The following is a 20,645-nucleotide window of genomic DNA, read 5'->3' as shown; positions in this document are numbered from 1 at the left end:
TGTGCCACCTTCTCATGGATTAACATTTACCACTGTCCCGGTCCTGGGCAAGGTTCTCCCAAGTGTCGACACCAACACTTCACTTCTTCCACACTGGTCTAACATCACACACAAGAATTATATATACCTAATCCAGAGGCAGTGAGACCGTTGAGAAAGGCATGTGATCTCTTCTCCCCAGCTGTATCTCTGGGGCAGCTGGCTTTTAGCTTTTGCAATAGAGGCATATGGCTTTAGCCCGTAAGGTCTCAGGTTCAATCCCCCCTGTTGATGACACAAGCACAAAAGTAGGATTTTCCGATCCAGTGGATTGTAACTGTAAAATTGATGGGTTACAAGGAGGTGTTTTGTCTAAAGCAGCTTCAACATATTCATATTCGCAAGCCAATTTGCGTGAACGATCGGGGGCCATCGCAGAGAGGAATTCAGCTCTCTTAGAAGCGGCGTTTCCTGGCGATGGGTTGTGTGGGTCATCTCATGTTCGCACGTAAGCAGCAGGCTGCCCTTTTCGTGCAGCAAGCTGCTCTAATCAGCCACTTACATCATGGCTGTGGAAACAGCCTATGCTGAGCTGCGCATCACCTCCCATGTGCCCTGCCTGGAGCCCTGCCAGGCATCTCTGCATGTAGGTAAGTTGCTCTTCATCTCCTATGGGCCTGTGTTTGAAACCCAAGGCTGGATTTTTCCGGTAATTCTGCTACTTGCCAAGGCAGTGCAGGGAGGCTGTGCAGAGTGGGTCCATGTGATGCGACTCCCTCAGGCCTGGGGGTGAGTATTGAAATATTTTTTTATCAGCCGCTTGTAGCTTACTTAAGTGTAGGAGGATTTTCTTACAGCAGCCCTAAAGGGCAGGAGAAAGGTGATGCACCTGCAGACCAAGTGGGAGGATGCGTTAGACATTTCTGCTCCAGTTGTGATCTGCAGAGCTCTTGTTCAGGGCTTGTGGCGTTGTATGTGCGCATGTGAAGGGATCAGCCAGGCTACCTGGCACAACGGGATTCCCTCTCATTTTTTCCACCTGAGGTGGAATAAATTTGGGCCTGTGCTGATGTGCACAACCAATAGAAACACACGTCGCTGGCTGTGGACACTCTGCTAATCTCTACTGGGCGGCCACCCAACCGCTCAGCTTACAGGGATCACTGCTACTGGGGCATGGGGATGAATGCAATGAATGGCTCAGGCAGCTCCCTGGAGAGATGGTGTGATTCAGAATCAACCGTCCCCATTCTGTTAACTTCACCGCTGGAGAAGCAGAGTGATCCCACATAGAGGGGGCATTAGACTGGCACTCGGGAGTCTACCTTGGCTCTTCCACTAATGTTGGACAATTCATATTCCTGCTTTGTGCTGCAAGATGCTGAATGTTAAGAAGGATGGGCTACACTTCAACCGAAATGGAGCCAGACTGCTAGCACTTAACATTAAAAAGGTTGTAGAGCAGTTTTTTAAATAAGGGCTAGAGGAAAGCCAATGAGTGCAGGGGATTCTATGGATCATACAGAGACATCTATTAGGGGCGGGATTTTAATTCTATTAATAAGGATTTTCTATGTTCTACTAAGAAGGAGAGGGTGGAAGGTGATAAAATATGGGTAAGATGAGAGGAGAAACAATCAAATGACAAAGAGTCTAATGCTTCAGGAAATGGCCGACAGGTAAATAGTGACAAAAGTTTAAAGTGCTAATACACAAATGCTAGAAGTCTAAATAAGAAGATGGGTGAACTAGAGTGCCTCATATGCAAGGGGATATTGCTATAATGGGCATCACAGAAATTTGGTGGAATGAGGACAATCAACAGGACATCAAAGTACAAAATATATTGGAAGGAAAGAACAGGTCGTGCTGGTGGGGGAGTAGCTGTAGAGCCACTAAAAAGAAAATGTAGAATTAAATGAAGTAAAAATCTTAAATGAATCAAAATTCTCTATGGACAGTAATTCTGTGTTCTACTAATAAGAACATATCAGCAGGGATATATTACTGACAAGGATTGTGATAGTGACTATGAAATGTTAAGGGAGATTAGTGAGGCAATCAAAATAAAAAAATTCAATAATAATGGAGGATTTCAACTATTCCCTTATTGACTGGGTACCCGTCAGCTCGGGACAGAATGCTGAGATAAAATTTCATGGTACCTTAAATGTCCAATTCTTGGAGCAGCCAGTTCTGGAAACCACAAGGGGAGAGGCAATTCTCGATTTAGTCCTAAGTGCAGCGCAGGATCAGGCCCAAGAGGCAAATATAACTGGACTGCTTGGAAATAGTGACCACAGTGTTATAAAATTTAACATCTCTTTGGTGGGGAAAGCACCTCAGCAACACAGCACTGTGGTGTTTAATTTCAGAAAGGGGAACTACACAAAAATGAGGAGGTTAGTTAAACAGAAATTAAAAAGAACAGTGTCAAAATAAACTCCCCACAAGCTGCATGAAAACTTTTCAAAGATACCATAATAGAGGCCCAGCTGAAATATATAGCCCAAATTAAAAAAGCACACTAAGGGCTTGTCTGCTCTTGCCCCCAACTTTGAAGGGGGCATGGTAATCAGGATGATGGGAGATTACTAATGAAGTGCTGTGGTGAATATTCAGCACTTCATTAGTCTAATTCTCCCCTGTGGCAACTTCAAAGTGCCAGCATGTGTGTAGCCACGGGCATTTTGAAGTACCCGTACTACTTCAAAGTGTCGTTACTCACCAGAATTTTGAGGAGTAGAGGTACTTTGAAGTAGCACGAGCACTTTGAAGTTGCCAAGGCTACACGCACGTCAGCACTTCAAAGTCTCACACTTAGAAGATGCCACAGGGGAGAATTATCCTAATGAAGTGCTGCATAGTCACCACAGCACGTCATTAGTAATCTCCCGTCACCCTGATTAACGTGCCCCCTTGAAAGTTGGGGGCAAGTGCAGACTCAGCCTAAGAGTACCATTAAAGTGCCACTGTGGCTTAACAACCAGGTAAAAGAAGCAGTGAGAGATAAAAAGGCATTGGTTAAAAAGTGGAAGTTAAATCCCAGTGAGGAAAATAGAAAGGAGCATAAACTCTGTCAAGGGAAACTCTGTCAACTGTAAAGACATAATAAGAAAAGCCAAAAGGAGTTTGAAGAGCAGCTAGCCAAACACTCAAAAAAAATTTTTTTTAGTACATCTGAATCTGCTAAACAACCTGCGGGGCCAAGGATGATTGAGATGTTAAGGCAGCAGTCAAAGACAATAAGGCCATTGCAGAGAAACGAAATGAATTCTTTGCTGCAGTCTTCACAGCTGAGAAGGTTAGGAAGATTCCCACATTTGAGCCTTTCTTTTTAGGTGACACATCTGAGGAAATGTCCCAGACTGAGGCAGGATAGGGTGGTTATCCTCTTTTATGGAGGGAAACTTAGACACAGGAAGACTAAAGGCCATGGCAATGAGGCGCCTAGATGTCTGGCGGCAGATTTAGACTGACTCTGGCTAGCCCTGGGCAATGTGTATGTGCGTGGGAGGGGCTTGGCTGTGGGCTGTCCAGAAGGGGCAGACCCTTGTCCTGCAGTGCTCTGGCTGCTGTTTCAGCCACAGTAGTGGCCTAGAACCCACAGCCCTTTTATATCATCAGAGAGTGCGGTCTGGGGTGGCCACCCTCAACCATCCTATGGCTAGGACAGCTCTGTTCAGAACACAGGATTGAATCAGTCTTCAAAACCCCAAGGAAGTGACTAGCCTTCTTTCCTGACCTATCCATGAGCCACATGTGCAGACTCCTGAACCCAGCCTGGGCTCCTGGACACTGTTCCCTGTCAGCTGAGCGCTTGGGTGGCCACCCAGGAGAGATTCAGGTGCCACCCAGCTGACTAGCAGAGATCCCACAGCCGGCAGTCTGTATTTCTACTGGTGGTGCACATCCCCACATGCCTTGGTGCAGAGAACAAAATTCATTTCACTCATGGATGGAAAAAGTTAGAGGGAACTCTTCTGCCAAAAACATCAATAAGGCTCCACACTAGTGTGTTGTCGGCTCAGGGCCATATTTTCTATGTAGTTACTGTCCTGATTGTCTTTCACCACATACTGCTTCCTACAGATTCCCCCCTGCAGCCCCCGTGGCAACGGGTCGCTCTGTGGGTCGGATGGATCACAAATGTTGTCCTTGGGGTGGCCGTGATCACGCTGGGGATTTGGGGTGAGTAGCTGCAATCGGTGTGTTTATCTGGGCAGGTGCCAAAATGCGTAGGGGTAATTCTCCAGGGCCCCAGCCCACCAGAACTGTGCAGTGGGGCTGATCCTACTGACCCATACATTTGCTGCTGATAACTGGCTGGCTGAAGCCAGGTCTACGCTAGACCTCAAAGTCAATTGTAGATTTGCAATTCCAGCTATGACAATTGTACAGCTGGAAATCGATGTATCTATGACTGATGTATTTAGCCATCCTCACTGAGGGAGTTCAATGGGACATCCCTTACTCCTTGTGATATTGAGCACGGGGTCGACTGTCGACCCCGATAGGTCGATTTCATGCATCCCACTAGCTACGTGAAATCAAACCCTGGAAGATCGACCCTGACCGGTCGATCTTCCACGTAGTGAAGACATCCCATGAGAGAGAAACACACACACACTGTGAGGTTCGTAAGGATTTGCTTTGTATTGGTAAATGTCAATCAATATCAATTTCACAACAAACCGAAAGAGCGTGGGGTGTCCCTAGCCCTGCGCCCCCCCCCCCCCCCGTCCGCCGGCAGCTGTGACTCTCACTCAGCTGGGAGAACAAAAGGTTTCTTAGGAGACAGGGACACAGTGTAGAAGAAACTTCTCAGCCCAGACACCAGAAGCGGTCAATACAATCCACCTTTGGGAGAGGGGCCCAGAGCGGATCGCAGGAGCCAGGGCCTAGCCCTCCCCACTGTCTCTCTAGCCAGCCAAGACTTTCAGCAGCCTGCTTCCAACCAAGACCAGCCAGGCTCCTCCTCCAGTCTGAATCCTGCTTCTGGTGCAACAGGAGTCACCTGGTCGCACCCCCCTCACAGGCTCAGGTTACAAAGGGCCTGGCTTTTGTGTGCACATGAGACACTATCACACCCAAAACTCCCATCGCCACCTAGGTATTGGTGTAGAGCCCAGGGAAACTGAGGCACACACAGGCTTATTATAGGACAGTAGGACATGCAATATAACGAGGGGAATAACATCTCCACAATCCCCATTTTGTCACAATGATAATCAACATTTACGCTGCATGAAAAAGTTAGCCTTTGTCTACGTCCAGGCCGCAAGGAGATTCCTATTAGAAAGTTGAAAAAGAAATCGCTTGATTTTCATGCCAGTTTTGTGATATTTATGGGGCCTCAGTCAGGATGTGGGATCGCTTGATGTTGAGGAAGACACAGTAGCAGCAACAGCTGTGACAAGGAGAAAGTAGAATTACAAGCTTCCCTCTCCACCCCCTGCCCGGGTCCCATGCACCCCTCAGCAGCCCCCATCAGCACTGCGGTGGCAAAAGCGCAGTGAGGCGACCCCAGTCTGCACAGCTCTCCAGCTAAGGTGCAGCACCTCCAAAGGAAGAGGCAGGTGGAGCTGGGCAGGAGGCAAAGCTTGGGGTGGAGAGGGATTGTTCTGGCCCTTCCCTGGGCTGAGGGCCCCCCCACCTAGAACCTCCCTCACTAGTTGCCACTGGCCCCACCCCATCAACCAGCAGGGAGTGCATGCTGCAACCCAGACAGATTTGCAAAAGCCCTTGCCAGATCCTAGTAGGAGCACCTGAAAAATCAGACCTGCCATAAGGCAACGTATGTGTTTGTGTGGGGCCCCCAGGGCTAGGCTGGGGCTTGGAGAGGTGATACATTCATTTTCTTGATCTGTTTAGAAGCTTGTTTACTGTGGGACTGATATTGCAGAACGGCTGGAGGTTTTGTCTGACAGTATCTCGGGGAAGGGAAGTGTGGGCCTTTGGTGTTTTGTTGCTGAAGCTAGGCAGTAAGGGTGTGATTCAACACCCAGCTCAGTGCAAGGCTTGTCATTATGGGTCTTAGAGGAGCAGCTGGAGGGCTCCATTGTGCCAGCTGCTGCACCCACACGCAGCAAGAAACAGTCCCTGAGCCACTTGATACCAGGGCCCCGTGTTGCTAAGCGTTACACTGATGCACAGTGGCCTAATGGCTTACAACTTAATAGAGTTGTCAAAACTGATTTTTGATGGAAAATTGTTTTTTTGGCTTATTTTTGTATTAAGTGTCTGGTTTTGCCTAAATTTTTGATCTGTCCACCACAGAAATAATAATTTATAATAAAAAGCCTGAAAAATGAAGTTTTGACCTAGTAATGTTGTTACAGCTCCTCATGATAATTTTATTTTAGTCATTTTATGTCCACATCCTCCTTGAGGGGCTGGTACTACATCTCCCATGATGCACCTTGGCCACAGTTCCCATCAGACACTTGATCACCATTTCAAGGAGAGGCTTTGGTGCAAGGTGGGAGATGTAGTGTGATCAGGGAGCAGGGCTGTAAAAGAAAAGGGGAGCTTGAGGCACCTGAACTACATCTCCCATGAGGCTGTGAGGTGGCATTGAAAAATCAAAATATCTTAGGTTTTCCACCCTCCTCCCCAAATTTTTGGTCTTCGGTTTCAGCCAGAAACAGATATTTGACAATCAGGCCTTTCTTTTGCAAACTTTTTTCCTCCAGTGTAGACATGCCCTGACTGATTCACCTAGGGTGAACAGCTAGTAAATGTGAAAAATTTGTATAGGGGATTGGGGGTAAATAGACACCCAGATAAGAAAAAAAACCTTCAATATTGGCAAGGACCCTCCAGAAGCAAGATACCTGGCCACCCCGAAAACACAGGATGCACATAGCAGAGCAAGATTTCAAACACAAGCCTCCCAAGTCAGCACAGTCCCTTGTCCTCCTTGTACATAGGCTTAATTTTGCTAGTTAGTTGTGTCACTGAAGTCCCCTGGCTGTGTCTGCTGGAGTTGCAGTGGCCATGGAGAGGTGCTCCTCTCCCGGCCCCAAGCTGCTATGGTGAGAGAGGGCTGGGGTAATTTTCTCTCCTCAGGGCAAACTGCATACTGAACCCCTCATCCCCAGCCCCATCTCAGAGCAATGATTCCAATGAAGCATGCATGTTTTCATTTTATCTTCCAAAAGCCCCAAAATTAATTGAATTAGGGGCCCGACAAATGCCAGGTAAATCCTCTAGTACTCTTTAAGCATCTACATGAGAAACATATTTAATAATGGGCTCTCCAATCTAGCAGAAAATGGCTGTAAATTGATGATAGACACACTGGAAATGAGGCATACATCTTTAACCGTGAAAATAATTAACCATTGGAATGATTAGCCAAGGATCTGAGAGTTTTGTTGGAGTGATGTCCCCACGTGAGCTTCACCGTAGGTGCTGGGCTTGTCCTGGCAGCGCAGATTGGAGACTCTTCAAAGCTATTTCTGGCCCGTCTGCACATGTGCGGTTGCTGTGTTGCTCTGTTCATGCTCTTTTGACCACGCACACAGACCAGCTCGAACCAGTTGCTCTCAACCGCCCCAGGCTGCAGACAGAGCTCCCTGCCTCTCCTCTTTTTCAACGTTGTGAGACTCGAATCCTTCCTTTCTGATTCTATATTACTGTTAGTTTTATCTTTCCTTCATTGAACTGTTGTCAAGTCGTTTGTCTAAAACAAAAAACAAACCAAAAAAAGAGTTTAAAATTTGAAGTTAAAGTTTAAAGTTAACAATTTCTACAGTTCTCTGTTGGCACCGTTTCTTGTTTTTGCAATTTGTTGGTGAATTGGACTGTGGACAAATACCTGGCCCACAATGATTCAACAAATGCAAGCAACGTCGCAAAGCAATGCATACCTCAGATGGCCATTCTGAGAGCATAAAGTGCCTGGAAGAGGGTCATATCCCTCCAAAATGCCAGAACTGTACCAAACTCATGGCCAGAGCGTGGCACAACCATGAAATGTGCCTAAAAATGATTTTATTTGATCAGGGTCTTCAGCCTCCTAATGAAAAGGCCACAAGGTCTACGGAACAGCCTGCGCACAAGCGCAGGTCTTGCTTGTCAATGGCCATTCCATCTAAAAAATCCAAGACTTTGCTGACTATATCATTGCCTGCTACCTCGCAGAACACATCTGACATAGTCATGAAGCCTGGCACGTCTGGCACTGCCTCTTTGCACTCAAAGGCAGCTGTGACTTCTAAAACAACAAAATCCCTGCCAACGGTACCGAAGTCCTCCGGCCCCAAACACTCAGAACCAATCATGCCAGCGTCAACTTCTTCTTCCAAACATCTGGTTCCCAGTGCCTTGGCACCAGCACCATCTCCAGCACTGACTGCCGCACTGGCACCAACAGCGACAGCATCAGCACCGGCAACTTCCCCACCTTGCTCTCCAGCACCACCCACATGGCCGCTAGTGGCACTGGATGCTCCTTTGCAATACGGCACCGAGGAAGGTGCCGGCTAAATCACGGCACTGTAGTCCTACTCCATGGTCGCCATTGCCTACTTTTTTCACTGGCACCATCTCCATCCCCAACAGTACTGGCACTGAGATCTCTTCCACCACAAACGGGTGGACTAGAAAGATGCAGACCCCACCATTATGAATTCTGCAGGCTACCATCACCTTTCTTAACTCTTCCTACACATGAGAGCAGTTCCTATCACAGACATCTATCACCTTCACCATTCCTCTCTTCTAGGATATCCTGCCGATCCCCTCTTTGCATCGCAGGGACCCCTGCTGGGACTGGCACAGACGTCACTCTAGCAGCTGCCGATACTATGATTATTATCAATACTATTCTCCTAGATGATATTCACCTCAACAGGGTTCTTATGACAGGTCTCAGTCATGGGACCACTCTACTACAGACTACGCATCCCCTCAGCTGTTGCCTTTTCTGGCTCCATCTCCACTGCCACAGTCTCCATTGCCCTAACTCTTAGAGTTGGAGACAGCACCTGCATTGGATGTAGAGGAGCAGAGCCCAGGTGCCTCTTCTACTGACCAGCCGTCTTCATCACTGGATAAGGCTATCAAACCAGGGGACATTTCATCCCTGGATGACATCAGGCAATTCAATTCTCTCTTCAAAAGAGTGGCTATTAGTCAGGATGTCCAACTTCCTGTGGTGCAGGAAAACAGCGCCAACTTCTAAAGAATTTGCAACCTGCACAGTCTTCTCAAATAGCCATCCATTTAGACGATGCCATTACGGAGGCAGCTGAGAACATATGGCAAACCCCTGCCTCAGCACGTCATCCCTCCCCACTTAACAAAATACTGGACAAGAAGTACTTTGTACCCCCAAAGGGGATGGAGTTCTTATTCACACATCTACAATCCAACCTGCAAGTAGCAGCCGCCGTGCAACACAGATCACACGCACAACGATATAGAGGTGCGGCGGCAGACAGGGATCTCAAATGACTAGACATCTTCTGGAGAAAACTGTATACTTCAGCAACCTTGCTGTTGTGTGTAGCAAATTACGCAGCTCACTTGTCCAGCCACAACGTCAATAACTGTGCTAAGCTGAAAGAACAACAAGAAGTCCTGTGGCACCTTATAGACTCACAGATATTTTGGAGCATAAGCTTTTGTGGGCAAAGACCCGCTTCATCAGATGTTGTATCTGATGAAGCACAACATCTGATGAAGCGGGTCTTTGCCCATGAAAGCTCATGCTCCAAAATATCTGAGTCTACAAGGTGCCACAGGACTTCTTGTTGTTCTCGAAGATACAGACTAAGACGGCGACCTCTCTGATACTATGCTAAGCTTATGCCTCTCATAGACTACCTGCCGGAGTCCAAGAGGCCATTTCTCAAATCTGTGGTAAAAGAAGGCTATACAACAGCCATAACTGCCGTCCAGATAACCCTGGATGTAGCAGATATGGTGGCACAAGCCACGGCTGCTGCATTAGTAATGTGAAGTAGCTCATACTTGCAAGCAGCTGCCATACCCAGAGAGCTGCAGACTAAAGTTGAAGACCTTCTCTTCGACAAGAAGAAGTAGTTTGTGAAAAACACTCTAGTAAGGACTCTTGGACAACACTACGTACTTTGGGGATGTACACCCCTCTCTATAGAAGGTGGCAATACCATCCTTACCAGAGGCGTTATGATTCTGGACACTACCAGCCACAATTCCATTAGCCTCTTAGACCTTATAACCAACCTTGTGCCCAGCAGAGACCACAAAGTCGCAGAAATCAGGGGGAACATAATCAACCTTCCCAGACAAACAGACAGCAAATTTGACTTACTGGTTGAGACAAGCAACACCTCCAAGGTTACCCCCAACCTCCCAACATTCTTCACTACCAGTTGAGGCCCAATCTCCATCAATGGGTCTCCATCACTACCGAGAGGTGGGTTCTGGAGATCTAAAGATTTGGCTGCACTATACCGTTCACCTCCATCCCACCTTCTACACTTCTCACTCCATCCCTCTTCAGGGAACCCTCTCATGAGACTCTACTTTGTGAGGACATGCACCCATCTCCTATCCATAGGAGGAGTAGACCAAGTTCCAAACAAATTCAGGGGCAAAGCTGCTCCCATTACTACTTCACACAAAAGAAAACTGGTGGTTGGAGACCAATACTGGACCTGCGTCTGCTAAATCGCTACGTACAGAAGCAGTGGTTCAAAATGGTGACCTTGGCCTCAATAATTCCAATTCTAGATCTCAACGATTGGTTTGCTGCTCTCGACTTCCAAGAGGCCTACTTTCATGTTACAATTCACCTGGCTCTCAGACGGTTCCAACAATTCATTGTTGGAGAAGACTATTTCCAATACAGGGTCCTCCCATGCGGACTCTTTACAGCCCCCCAGTGTTCTCCAAAACTCTGGCAGTGGTGGCAGCATACCTTCGTCGGTGAGGGGTTATGATATTTCCCTACCTAGATGACTGTCTCATAAAGGGCCCCTCACCGGCAGAGACAGCACAAATGGTGCACATTACAAGGGCCATTTTTCACTCTCTGCATCTACTTATCAACAAGAAAAAGTCAACCCTCCAACCTATGCAGGATCTGGAGTTCATTGGGGCTTGACTCGATATCACTTCAGCAAGAGCTTACGTGTCCCTTCATAGAGTCCAGACCATCCAAGACCTTATAAATATTCTCACGGGCAGTCCCATGGTCCAAGTAGTGGTATGCCTCAGACTGACTGGCCACATGGAGGCCATGACCTTCGTAGTGCAACATGCCAGACTTCCTTTTCGCTCACTGCAACACTGGGTGGCCATTATCTACAACAGCACACACTGCAGCCTTCGCTGCTCGGTGGGACCCGCACCTCATGTACTCTCATCTCTTTGATAGTGGTAGAGCAGGAAAAATCTCCTATCCGGTGTCCCATTCCATCCCAGGCAACCTTCCCGACATATCAACATGGATGCCTCCTTACTAGGCTGGGGAGCTCACATGGACGGTCTCTCCATCCAGGGTCAGTTGTCCCTCAGGAGCGCCTACTTCATATCAACCTTCTGGAATTCAGGGCCATTCTCAAAGCTTGCCAACATTTCCAACAGTACATTCAGGGTCCTACAGTCAAGATATTAACAGACAATGCCGCGACAATGTACTACATCAATCACCAGGGTGGAGCTTGCTCACCCTCCCTCTCTGCAGAGTCACTCCAACTCTGGAACTGGTGCATTGGGAATGGCATCACGCTTGTGGCGTCGTACTTACTTGGGCTCAACAATGCTGCTGCAGATTCGCTGAGCAGATGCTTCGCACTGGATCACAAATGGAAACTCCACAACGGAGTCCCTAGCTCCCTCTTTCGATGCTGGGGGACTCCTCTCAACGATCTCTTTGCCACCTGTTGCAACAAGCAATGCTATTGTTATTGCTCCAGAGTGAGAGTGGGACAAGGTTGTTAGGCGACGCATTCCTAATGACATGGAAGGGCCCTCTCTTCTACGCCTTTCCTCACATTGTACATCCCCAGAGTACTCCGCAAGGCCAGAGCAGACGGGACCAGCATGGGCATGGGAGCACGGGCTCAGTGGCACTGGTTTCCCCTCCTGTAGTGAATGTTGCCTAATCCTCCCTATTCTCTGCCCCTTCTACTGGGCCTACTAACTCAAAACCAGGGAACCCTGCAACATCCTCAGATACGCGTGCTACACCTTACGGCTTGGTTCCTAGTTGGTTCAATGACTCAACTCCTCTGCTCCGCACAGGTTAGGGAGATCCTAAGGTACAGCAAGGGGCAAAATACCAGAACAACTTACCTTTTGAAGTGGCTCATATTTGTGGTCTGGTGCTCAGTACAGCACATGGAGCTGCTGGTGTCTCCCCTTCATGCTATTTTGGACTATATAGTGTACCTAAAAGATTTGGGATTGGCACTGACTTCCCTGAGGGTACATCTCTGGTGAGTACGGCCTTCAGAGGACACACAGGCTGCTTCTATGCTCTCCCTCCCATTGGAGGTGGCCCGGTAATGAGGCAATTCAAAGCAGGCTAATGAGACGCTAACGTGCATATTCAGCACCTCATTAGCATAATGGCGGCCATGCAAATTTCGAAGTGCAGACTCTGAATTGCTGACTGACAGTGTGAATGTGGGCAGCTTTGAAATAAGCGCTCCGCTTTGGCATTCCCTTACTTCTGCAAAACTAGATCGGCGTAAGAGAATGTTAAAGAGGAGTGTTTATTTTGAAGCTGCCCCCAGCTACACTGTCAATCCGCAGTTTGAAGTCTGCACTTTGAAATTCGTGCAGCTGCCATTATGCTAATGAGGTGCTGAATATACACATGATACTCATTAGCTTGCTTTGAAGTGCCTCATTACCATGTCACCTCCGACGGGAGGGGGCAAATGCAAAAGCAGCCACAGAAGGGTTCTCAGTGTTCGCCCAGGCAATTACTGAGAGATTTCTCAAAGGGCTCACTAATATGTATCCTCCACATAGACCAGCCCCTCCCCTGTGGAGTCTTGATCTAGTACTCTGGGCTCTGATGAGGCCGCCATTTGAATGTTTGGCATCCACTTCTCTCAAACTACTAACTGTGAAGGTAGTTTTCCTTATTACCATTACGTCTGCCTGTAGAGCCAGTGAAATAGCAGCACTTATGGTGGGGCCTCCGTACGCAATCTTCTCCAAGGATGGAGTAAGCCTCAGGGAACACCCACCCAGCTTTCATTCCAAAAATCTGTTCAAATTTCACATTAATGAGCCAGTAGTCTGACCTGCATTTTATCCTAAACTGCACTCATCACAGCAGGAAGCATTGCTATGTACTTTGGACATGAGCAGGGCAATCGCCTTCTATACAGACCGGACACAAATGTTCCAGAAAACAGACCAGCTCCTGATTTTGCTTGCGGAGTGTTCCAAGGGCGAACTCTTATCGGCCCAATGGATAGCTCACATCATCCCTGCTTGCATTGCCGAGTGCTGTTCTTCCAGCCGGACACCTCTTCCAACGCAACCGCAGGCTCACTCCACGAGAGCAGTGGTGGCTTCAATGGCTTTCCTGAAGGGAGTCCCCTTTCGAGACATTTGCAGAGCGGCTATCTGGGCATCCCACGACACCTTCGTGAGGCACTATGCGATCCAGAGCTGATGGGCTGCTGACAGTTCGCAGGCCTCGGCGGTCCTCTCCACATCAATTATATGGTGACCCCTTTTCCCTCCTCCTATTTGATGGGGAACTGCTTGGCCGTCACCTACAGTCAAGCACACATGGGGACATCATTCGAAAAAGAAAGTGAAGTTACTCACCTCAGTGCAGTAACTGTAGTTCTTCAAGATATGTGTCCCTGTAGGTGCTCCGCTACCCACCCTCCTCCCCGCTGTGAAGTCTGTCTTGTTCGTTGCTTTTCAGATGCCGGAGAGGCTTCGAGGAACAGGTTCAAGGCAGGCTGCACGCGAGGTCAAAAGAGTGGGAAGAGAGCGAGGCAGTGGCTGCGCATGTGCAGACCGGCCAGATACAGCTTTGAAGAGTCTCTGATCTGCTGCGCTGGGACAAGCCCAGCACCTACAGCGGAGCACCCGTGGAGGGACACATCTCGAAGAACGATAGTTACTGCACCGAGGTGAGTAACTTCAATATCTGGCATAGGAATTACTGTAAGGCAGTTCTGTGTCCAGTGCAATGGGGAAGTTTGGACAAGCTTATCCCAGCAGCCTCTGTGGGTGGAAGCTAAAAAGGAACTGACATAAGCGACTCCCGATGATTGAAGGGTATACGCAGCCTTTCTCGCGGTTTCACTTTTAAAGCCAGTTTCAGATGTGCCGTGAAACATGGCTGCGTAGGCACGGCTGAACTCACCTCACTCACCCCCAGTGCTACTTTGAAGTTTTCCAGTTGGTGTCTGAGAAACAGCAGATCCCCCAGCCTCCTGATAATGATGGTAGTGTGAGCAGAAACATCTCTAGAGAAGAGTGCGGCACCTACCTGGAGGATTTCCGGTCTCAGCTGAAAGACAACCTGTGTCATCCAAACCAGAGCAGCTCAGCAGGTAACCTCACCTCATTGTCTCCATAGGTGCTGGAACTAGGTGTGGTCGGGGTGCTGCAGCAGCCTCTGGTATACACAGGGTTCCCCATGGGGTTTGGGAGCTCTCAGCACCCCCACTGTAAGAAATTTTTCCAGCACTGCTGACTGTCTCTGACGCACCCTGCACCCCGCTGTGGTCGCTGCTAATGGAGACCCAGCTGCTGTCCCAGCTTGAGAGGACACACCACCTCTGCTGGCTGACCCCATCTGCCGCCCAGCCCTGCTACTGTTCCATGAATACATCGATCTGTCATTGCCAATAATGTGATGTATCTTTTGCTGATAAGATACGGAGCAAAGAGTTCTAGTGGCTATGTGCGGAACTGCTCCAACGGAAACCATACGGAGGGATTTTAAAATGTTGCTTGGCTGGGATAAGCATCAGCGAGGTGGCCGTGTTGGTCTGGATCTTCGAGAATAAGAAGAAGTCCTGTGGCACCTGATAGACTAACAGATATTGTGGGGCATCAGCTTTCATTACCTGTTAGTCTATCAGGTGCCACAGGACTTCTTCTTGTTCATTACAGGGATAGCCATTCCCTGCCCCGCGCCTCAGAGTGGGGATCACATCTTAATACAGAGATTGTCCCCCAGACTCACCCCTCTCATTCCCCATCACCCGCTGTTCCATCCTATTCCCATTCCACATCTCCAGGCGAACAGATCCCTGCTGCATTTAAATTACAGCCTGCTACCTGCTTTGTTTCCCTAATCTCCTTCTAGGTCAGTGGTTTTCAATGGTAAGAACTTTCTAAGTGTGTCCTGGAAATTTCATCAATTTCCCCTCCCTCTAGCTCTCTGCAGAGCCAAGGGGGCAGGGGTGGGGAATTCATGACATTTCACAGCACATTTAGAGGACCCCACGCCCCCCGGGAGCTCGAGCAGCAAGACTGCCTGAATCCCAGCTGGGGCAGGTCCTCCCGCAAGCGGCTTTGCAAAACCTTTGTGTGGGGAAATTGACCAAGCCCGGCCAGCTGGGAATCAGGCAACCTTTCTCCTAGAGCACCGAGCTGGTGCAGGGTCATCAATTCCCCTCCCTTCAGCAGGGAAAAGTCGGTGTGCGATGGAATTGCTTGTCTCATTTAAGTGTGCCGTGTTCCTGAAAAGGCTGAGAACCGCTGTTCTAGGCCATGTTAGTGGCTTAAAAGGGCCTTGAAGCAGGTGGAAACTGTCCCCCACCCCCCGAGTCTTCTCCCTGATGGGTGTGGACTGAGGTAAGGGCTTTTCCCTGCTGCTTATGTGGATCAGAGGTAGGGCCAGAATTTTGTGGTTTTTGGCCAGTCTTTGCTTCCTGTGGCCCAGAGGGGAGGAAGATGTATATTACAGCACCCCTGAGACTGCTCTAACGTACATGCAGGGGACACCAAATCATTTCAACCCTATTCCCGGACCAATTGCAGGAGGGGAATAAGAAGGACTCAGACCCATTCGTGATGCCTGTCTTTCCACAGGGAGCACCAGGTGCAAACTCTGCCCTGTGGGCTGGCAGCTGTGTGGGGACAAATGCTATTGGGTCTCCAGAGAAGTTAAATCCTGGGACAAGAGCCGTGAAGACTGCACAATGAGGAGGTCTCAACTGCTAGCGATCCAGGACAAGGAGGAGCTGGTATAAGGAATAGTAACACCCTGTTCAAACAAACAGCATCTGCAGAGATGAACCCCTGGTTACAGAAGCCAAAGGACTGACAGAGGCTGCATTTTAAGGGCTTGGATCTTCCAGACTCCCTGAAGGGATTTAGCTGTGGTGTTCCCATTCCTTTGACCTTGGGCAACCCTTAATGATCGATGCATCTTTGAGCTGCTCAGCCTAAATTAGTCTTGCTGCCCACATTCCCTGTAAGCTGAGCACTTGGGCAGTCACCCAGAAAAGAGTCAGGTGCTGCCCAGCTGGTTAGCAAAGCATCCATGGCCAGTGGGGTGTGTGTGTCTCTGGTGCCGCACATGCCTCTTTGCACAGAACAAAATTTACTTTGCTCATGGGTGGAAAAAAATAGCCAGAGCATTTGTCCCCAGGATCTGTGTTTTATTCCAAACGCTGCTCAGCTAGACCAGTGAATCTGGGTCAGTGCTAAGTAACAGAGAGATAGCTGTGTTAGTCTATGCACTGTCAAAACAAGAAAGCAGTCCAGTAGCACTTTAAAGACTAACAAAATAATTGATTAGGCGGTGAGCTGTCGTGGGACAGACCCACTTCTTCAGATCATAGCCCTACCAGAACAGACTCAATATTTAAGGCACAGAGAACCAAAAATAGTTATCAAGGTTGACATATAAAAAAACCTGTAATCCAGGTGAGCAAATTGGAAGAGCAGAGGGATGGTAGGAAGGGGGGAAGTCAAGAGTCAGATAAAACAAAGTATGTAAAAGAGTCCTTATAATGGGCCAGGTAATTGCCATCCTGGTTCAAACCATGTGTTAATGTGTTGAATTTGAATATAAAAGAGAGCTCTGCACTCTCTCTTTGCAGCCAATTCTTAAAGTTCCTTTTCAGTAAAACACAGACTTTCAGGTCATAAACGGAATGGCGCACTCCATTAAAGTGCTGCCTGACAGACTTGGGAGTTAAGAGCTCTTTGATGTCTGTTTTGTGTCCATTCATTCTCTGTCGAATAGTAACAGAGAGAGAGCTGTGCTAGTCTATATACTATCAAAACAAAAAAGCAGTCCGGTAGCACTTTAAAGGCTAACAAAATAATTTATTGGGTCATGAGCTTTCGTGGGACAGACCTGCTTCTTCAGATCCATGAAAGCTCATCACCCAATAAATTATTTTGTTAGTCTTTAAAGTGCTATTGGACTACTTTTTTGTTTTCTTTGTCTAAGTGTGTCTACCGTTTGTCCTGTATACAAAGCATCTGGGCATTGTTGGCACATGATGGCATATATGGTGTTAGTTGAGGAACATGAGAAAGTGCCCGTGATTCTGTGACTAACCTGGTTAGGTCCAGTGATGGTATCTCCAGAATAGATATGTGGACAAAGCTGGCAACAGGGCTTGTTGCAAGGAAAAGTTCCAGGATTGGTATTATTGTGGTATAGACTGTGGTTGTTGGTGAGAATCCTCCTAAGGTTGGGAGGTTGTCTGTCTGCAGGAGAGAACAGGCCTGTCACCTAGGGCCTTCTGGAGCGTGGCACCCTGACTGAGGATAGGTTGTAGGTCTTTAATGATGTGTTGCAGTGGTTTGAGTTGGGGGCTACGGATGGATGGGGCCATATGGGGAGGGATGGGTGGAATGTCCCACATGGGCCTGGGCGTCCTAGGTGAGGGGAGGCAGAATGCAGTGAAAGTCCATTTGCAGCACTGTGACAGAAAAATCACCCATAGCCCCTCTTGCATGGCAGCTGGAAGTCCTGCTTCTGTGTCCTGCTCTTTCTCCACGGCCCCACCCAGGCTGCTTCTCTTTCCAGTCCTTCCTCCCCACTCTGCGGCTTGACTCGCAACCCTCCCCCGGACACGCCAACAGAGCCGGGCACATGCACAGGGGCTGGGAGATGGAAAGCCGCCTGGAGCGCCCAGGCACTGCTGCCCTACTGTGGCAGCGTTGGGTGGAGACATGGGTCCCTCTGAATTGCCGCTACAGCGTGTGTGCCACTCCACGCGGCTCTGAGGGCTGGGGTGGAGCCAACGCCCAACACTGCCCTTCCACATGAGGCTCCGCCCCTTCCCAGGGCCCTTCCCACACCTTGCCCCTGGGCTGGCAGTGGCTGGTGGGCCTGCTGCCCCGCCTCCCCCGCCCCGTCCCCCGCTTGCCTCATGTGCCTGCTTGGCGGCTGAGAGGTGTGACCAGGTGGTGAGCGGCCTTGGGGGAAGGGGCCAGGCCTGGTTCAGAGTTGGGTGGATCGTGGGTGGAACTTGAGTGGGGGCAGGCCTTGGGGCAGAGCAGAGGGTACCGCTGGCCCCCTCACTGCTAGGGAGCTTCTAGGAGTCAGGCCAAACCTCACCAAATGTGGGCGTCATGTGCCGCACCCGTATGTCAGGGTAGAGAGACACCTGGGAGTAGGGCCATCCCAAGGGTGGGGCATGAGGTTTGGGGAAACCACCCCCACCATAGGCCACACTCCTGTTACACCCCCTTCCCCAAACGCCCTCCAGCTCCACCTCTGCCCCATCCCCTTCCCCCTCTTACAAGCAGTGAAGGAGTTGCCTGCCCAAAATTCCCCATGTGGGCAGCAGGAGCTGGAGGCCGAGCCGCCTGCTCCACCCCAGCCCTCCCAGCTGGCTGTACTCCACTTTCTGGTGGCCCGGTAAGAAGCAGCATGCCCTAGGGCCAGAGCTCTCTGCTTCCTGCTGAGAAGCCGCCCACGGCGCACCAGGAGAGGGTGACGCAGCACAGCAGAGCAGGCGGCTGGGCCTCTGGGTCTTGCCACCCACGTGATGAGTACCGGGGCAGTGGGGAGGGGAAGGCGACCTCTGCTGGCATCGCACCAGGCCCCAAAAATCCCCACGGGCCGTGCTGCTCATAGGACAGTTGGGGCAGCTGCTGCAGAGCCCCCCAAAGCACCAGGATTAACCCTATGGACGGGATGGCTCTGGCTGAGACAGGCTAGAGGGGAAGTTGTTGAAGAATTGGAGATGAAAGCAGAGAGCCTTAACTCCAGTAAGTTGTGCTTGTCCTATACTTACTACAGGAGTGCACAAAGAACATGACCCTATATTCAAAGCTGTTTTGGACTGGACTTTCCATGGTCTCCCAGGAGAAGAACTGGACCTGGCTGAATGGCTGTCAGTTAGATCAGACCTTGTGAGTTTTTCCTGTTGGGCAGAACACCGTCCCTGGGCGGAAGTAGCTGGCGTCAGTAATGGTAGGGGAAGGAATCTGTGACGGGTGGACAGCAGTCCAAGGAGGGTGGGCTGGGGAGCCCAGATAAGAGATGGGATCGGGTGGGAGGAGACAAGATGTAAAGCAGCAGGCAGGTGGCTCAAGGGGAACAAAGGGTCTGGGCAGGGATAGGCTGTTGAAAACAGAGCTCAGAGCCCTGACAGTGGTGGAGAGGTTTGAAGCCACCTAGGGCAGAGCGGCAGAAGACGGGGTGGCTGTAGATCGCATTACAACAGGGAAGTGTCACTACTGACACTGCCTCATTGACCCACATGAACTGACAGGCTCTTCCTCCTTTGTTCCACAGATTCTCAGTACGAGCTCATGGTGAAGGCACCAACTGTGGAGCTGTGCAAGGGAGTCAGATTCATTCAGAGGCTTGCAGCTCTGTATTTCAGTGGATTTGCCAGAAGGATGCCGTCTCATTTTGAAGATGAAATCTCCAAGGGCTTTACTGTCGCTTTTTTCATATTGGGAACCAGACACAGAGGCAAAATGAGCCCCCTCTGCATTACACACAGAGAAAGTAGCTCTGCTAGTCTGTATCTTCGAGAACAAGAAGTCGTCCTGTGGCACCCTATAGACTAACAGATATTTTGGAGCATCAGCTGTCATGGGCAAAAGTCTTTCCCTCGAAAGCTGATGCTCCAAAATATCTGTTACTCTGTACGGTGCCACAGGACTTCTTGTTACAGCAATGAAGGGTCGTGTGGCACCTTATAGACTAACAGAAAAGTTTTGAGCATGAGCTTTCGTGAGCACAGACTCACTTCATCAGATGCACTTGTTGTTGTTTGCTAGCTCCGTGCACCTAGATTTGTAGGGGGATGCCAGCTGACCCACAGCTAGACCTCTACAACTCCATGGAGATCTGTTTTCTATGCCTCGGCCTGGATGTGGACAGCCACAGCTCATTTTTGAAGATGCAGATACATAATTTTGTATGCATGCACAGCTCTAACCACAGTAACAGAGAGGGAGCCATGCTAGTCTGTACACTGTCAAAACAAAAAGCAGTCCAGTAGCACTTCAAAGACTAGCAAAATAATTTATTAGGTGATGAGCTTTTGTGGGGCAGAAGAAGTGGGTCTGTCCCACGAAAGCTCAGCTAATAAATTATTTTGCTAGTCTTTAAAGTGCTACTGGACTGCTCATTGTTTTGGCTCTAACCATAGTGTAACTCACACACCTAGGTGTGGGTCACTGCCCCATTCGCAGGTAGTAGCACCCAGGCCATTTATACAGAGAAACAGTGAAACTCCTCTTCGGCCCGAGCTGAG

General features: G+C 49.3%; 1 protein-coding gene across 1 annotated transcript; it reads left to right on the top strand.

Annotated features, from left to right (window-relative positions):
* The first annotated feature begins 544 nt into the window (after window positions 1-544).
* LOC142024665 (killer cell lectin-like receptor subfamily F member 1) lies at window positions 545-20,001 on the top strand. Its single transcript, XM_075016819.1, has 6 exons — window positions 545-629; window positions 4,072-4,170; window positions 14,346-14,507; window positions 15,997-16,151; window positions 19,175-19,287; window positions 19,673-20,001. The coding sequence occupies exons 1-6, from the start codon at window positions 545-547 to the stop codon at window positions 19,794-19,796; spliced, it is 738 nt and encodes a 245-aa protein (XP_074872920.1). The 3' UTR covers window positions 19,797-20,001.
* Window positions 20,002-20,645: the final 644 nt, after the last annotated feature.

This window comes from Carettochelys insculpta, chromosome 22, assembly GCF_033958435.1.
Source record: "Carettochelys insculpta isolate YL-2023 chromosome 22, ASM3395843v1, whole genome shotgun sequence".
Taxonomy (NCBI): domain Eukaryota; kingdom Metazoa; phylum Chordata; order Testudines; family Carettochelyidae; genus Carettochelys; species Carettochelys insculpta.
The sequence above is the reverse complement of the archived record's forward strand: the minus strand, read 5'-3'. Positions and strand labels throughout refer to the sequence as shown.

Coding starts and splice junctions, on each gene's coding strand:
- LOC142024665 (XM_075016819.1), top strand. CDS start 545: ATGGCTGTGGAAACAGCCTATGCTGAGCTGCGCATCACCTCCCATGTG. Junction 4,171..14,345: donor GATCACGCTGGGGATTTGGG/GTGAGTAGCTGC, acceptor GCTACTTTGAAG/TTTTCCAGTTGGTGTCTGAG. Junction 16,152..19,174: donor TCCAGGACAAGGAGGAGCTG/GTATAAGGAATA, acceptor TACTTACTACAG/GAGTGCACAAAGAACATGAC.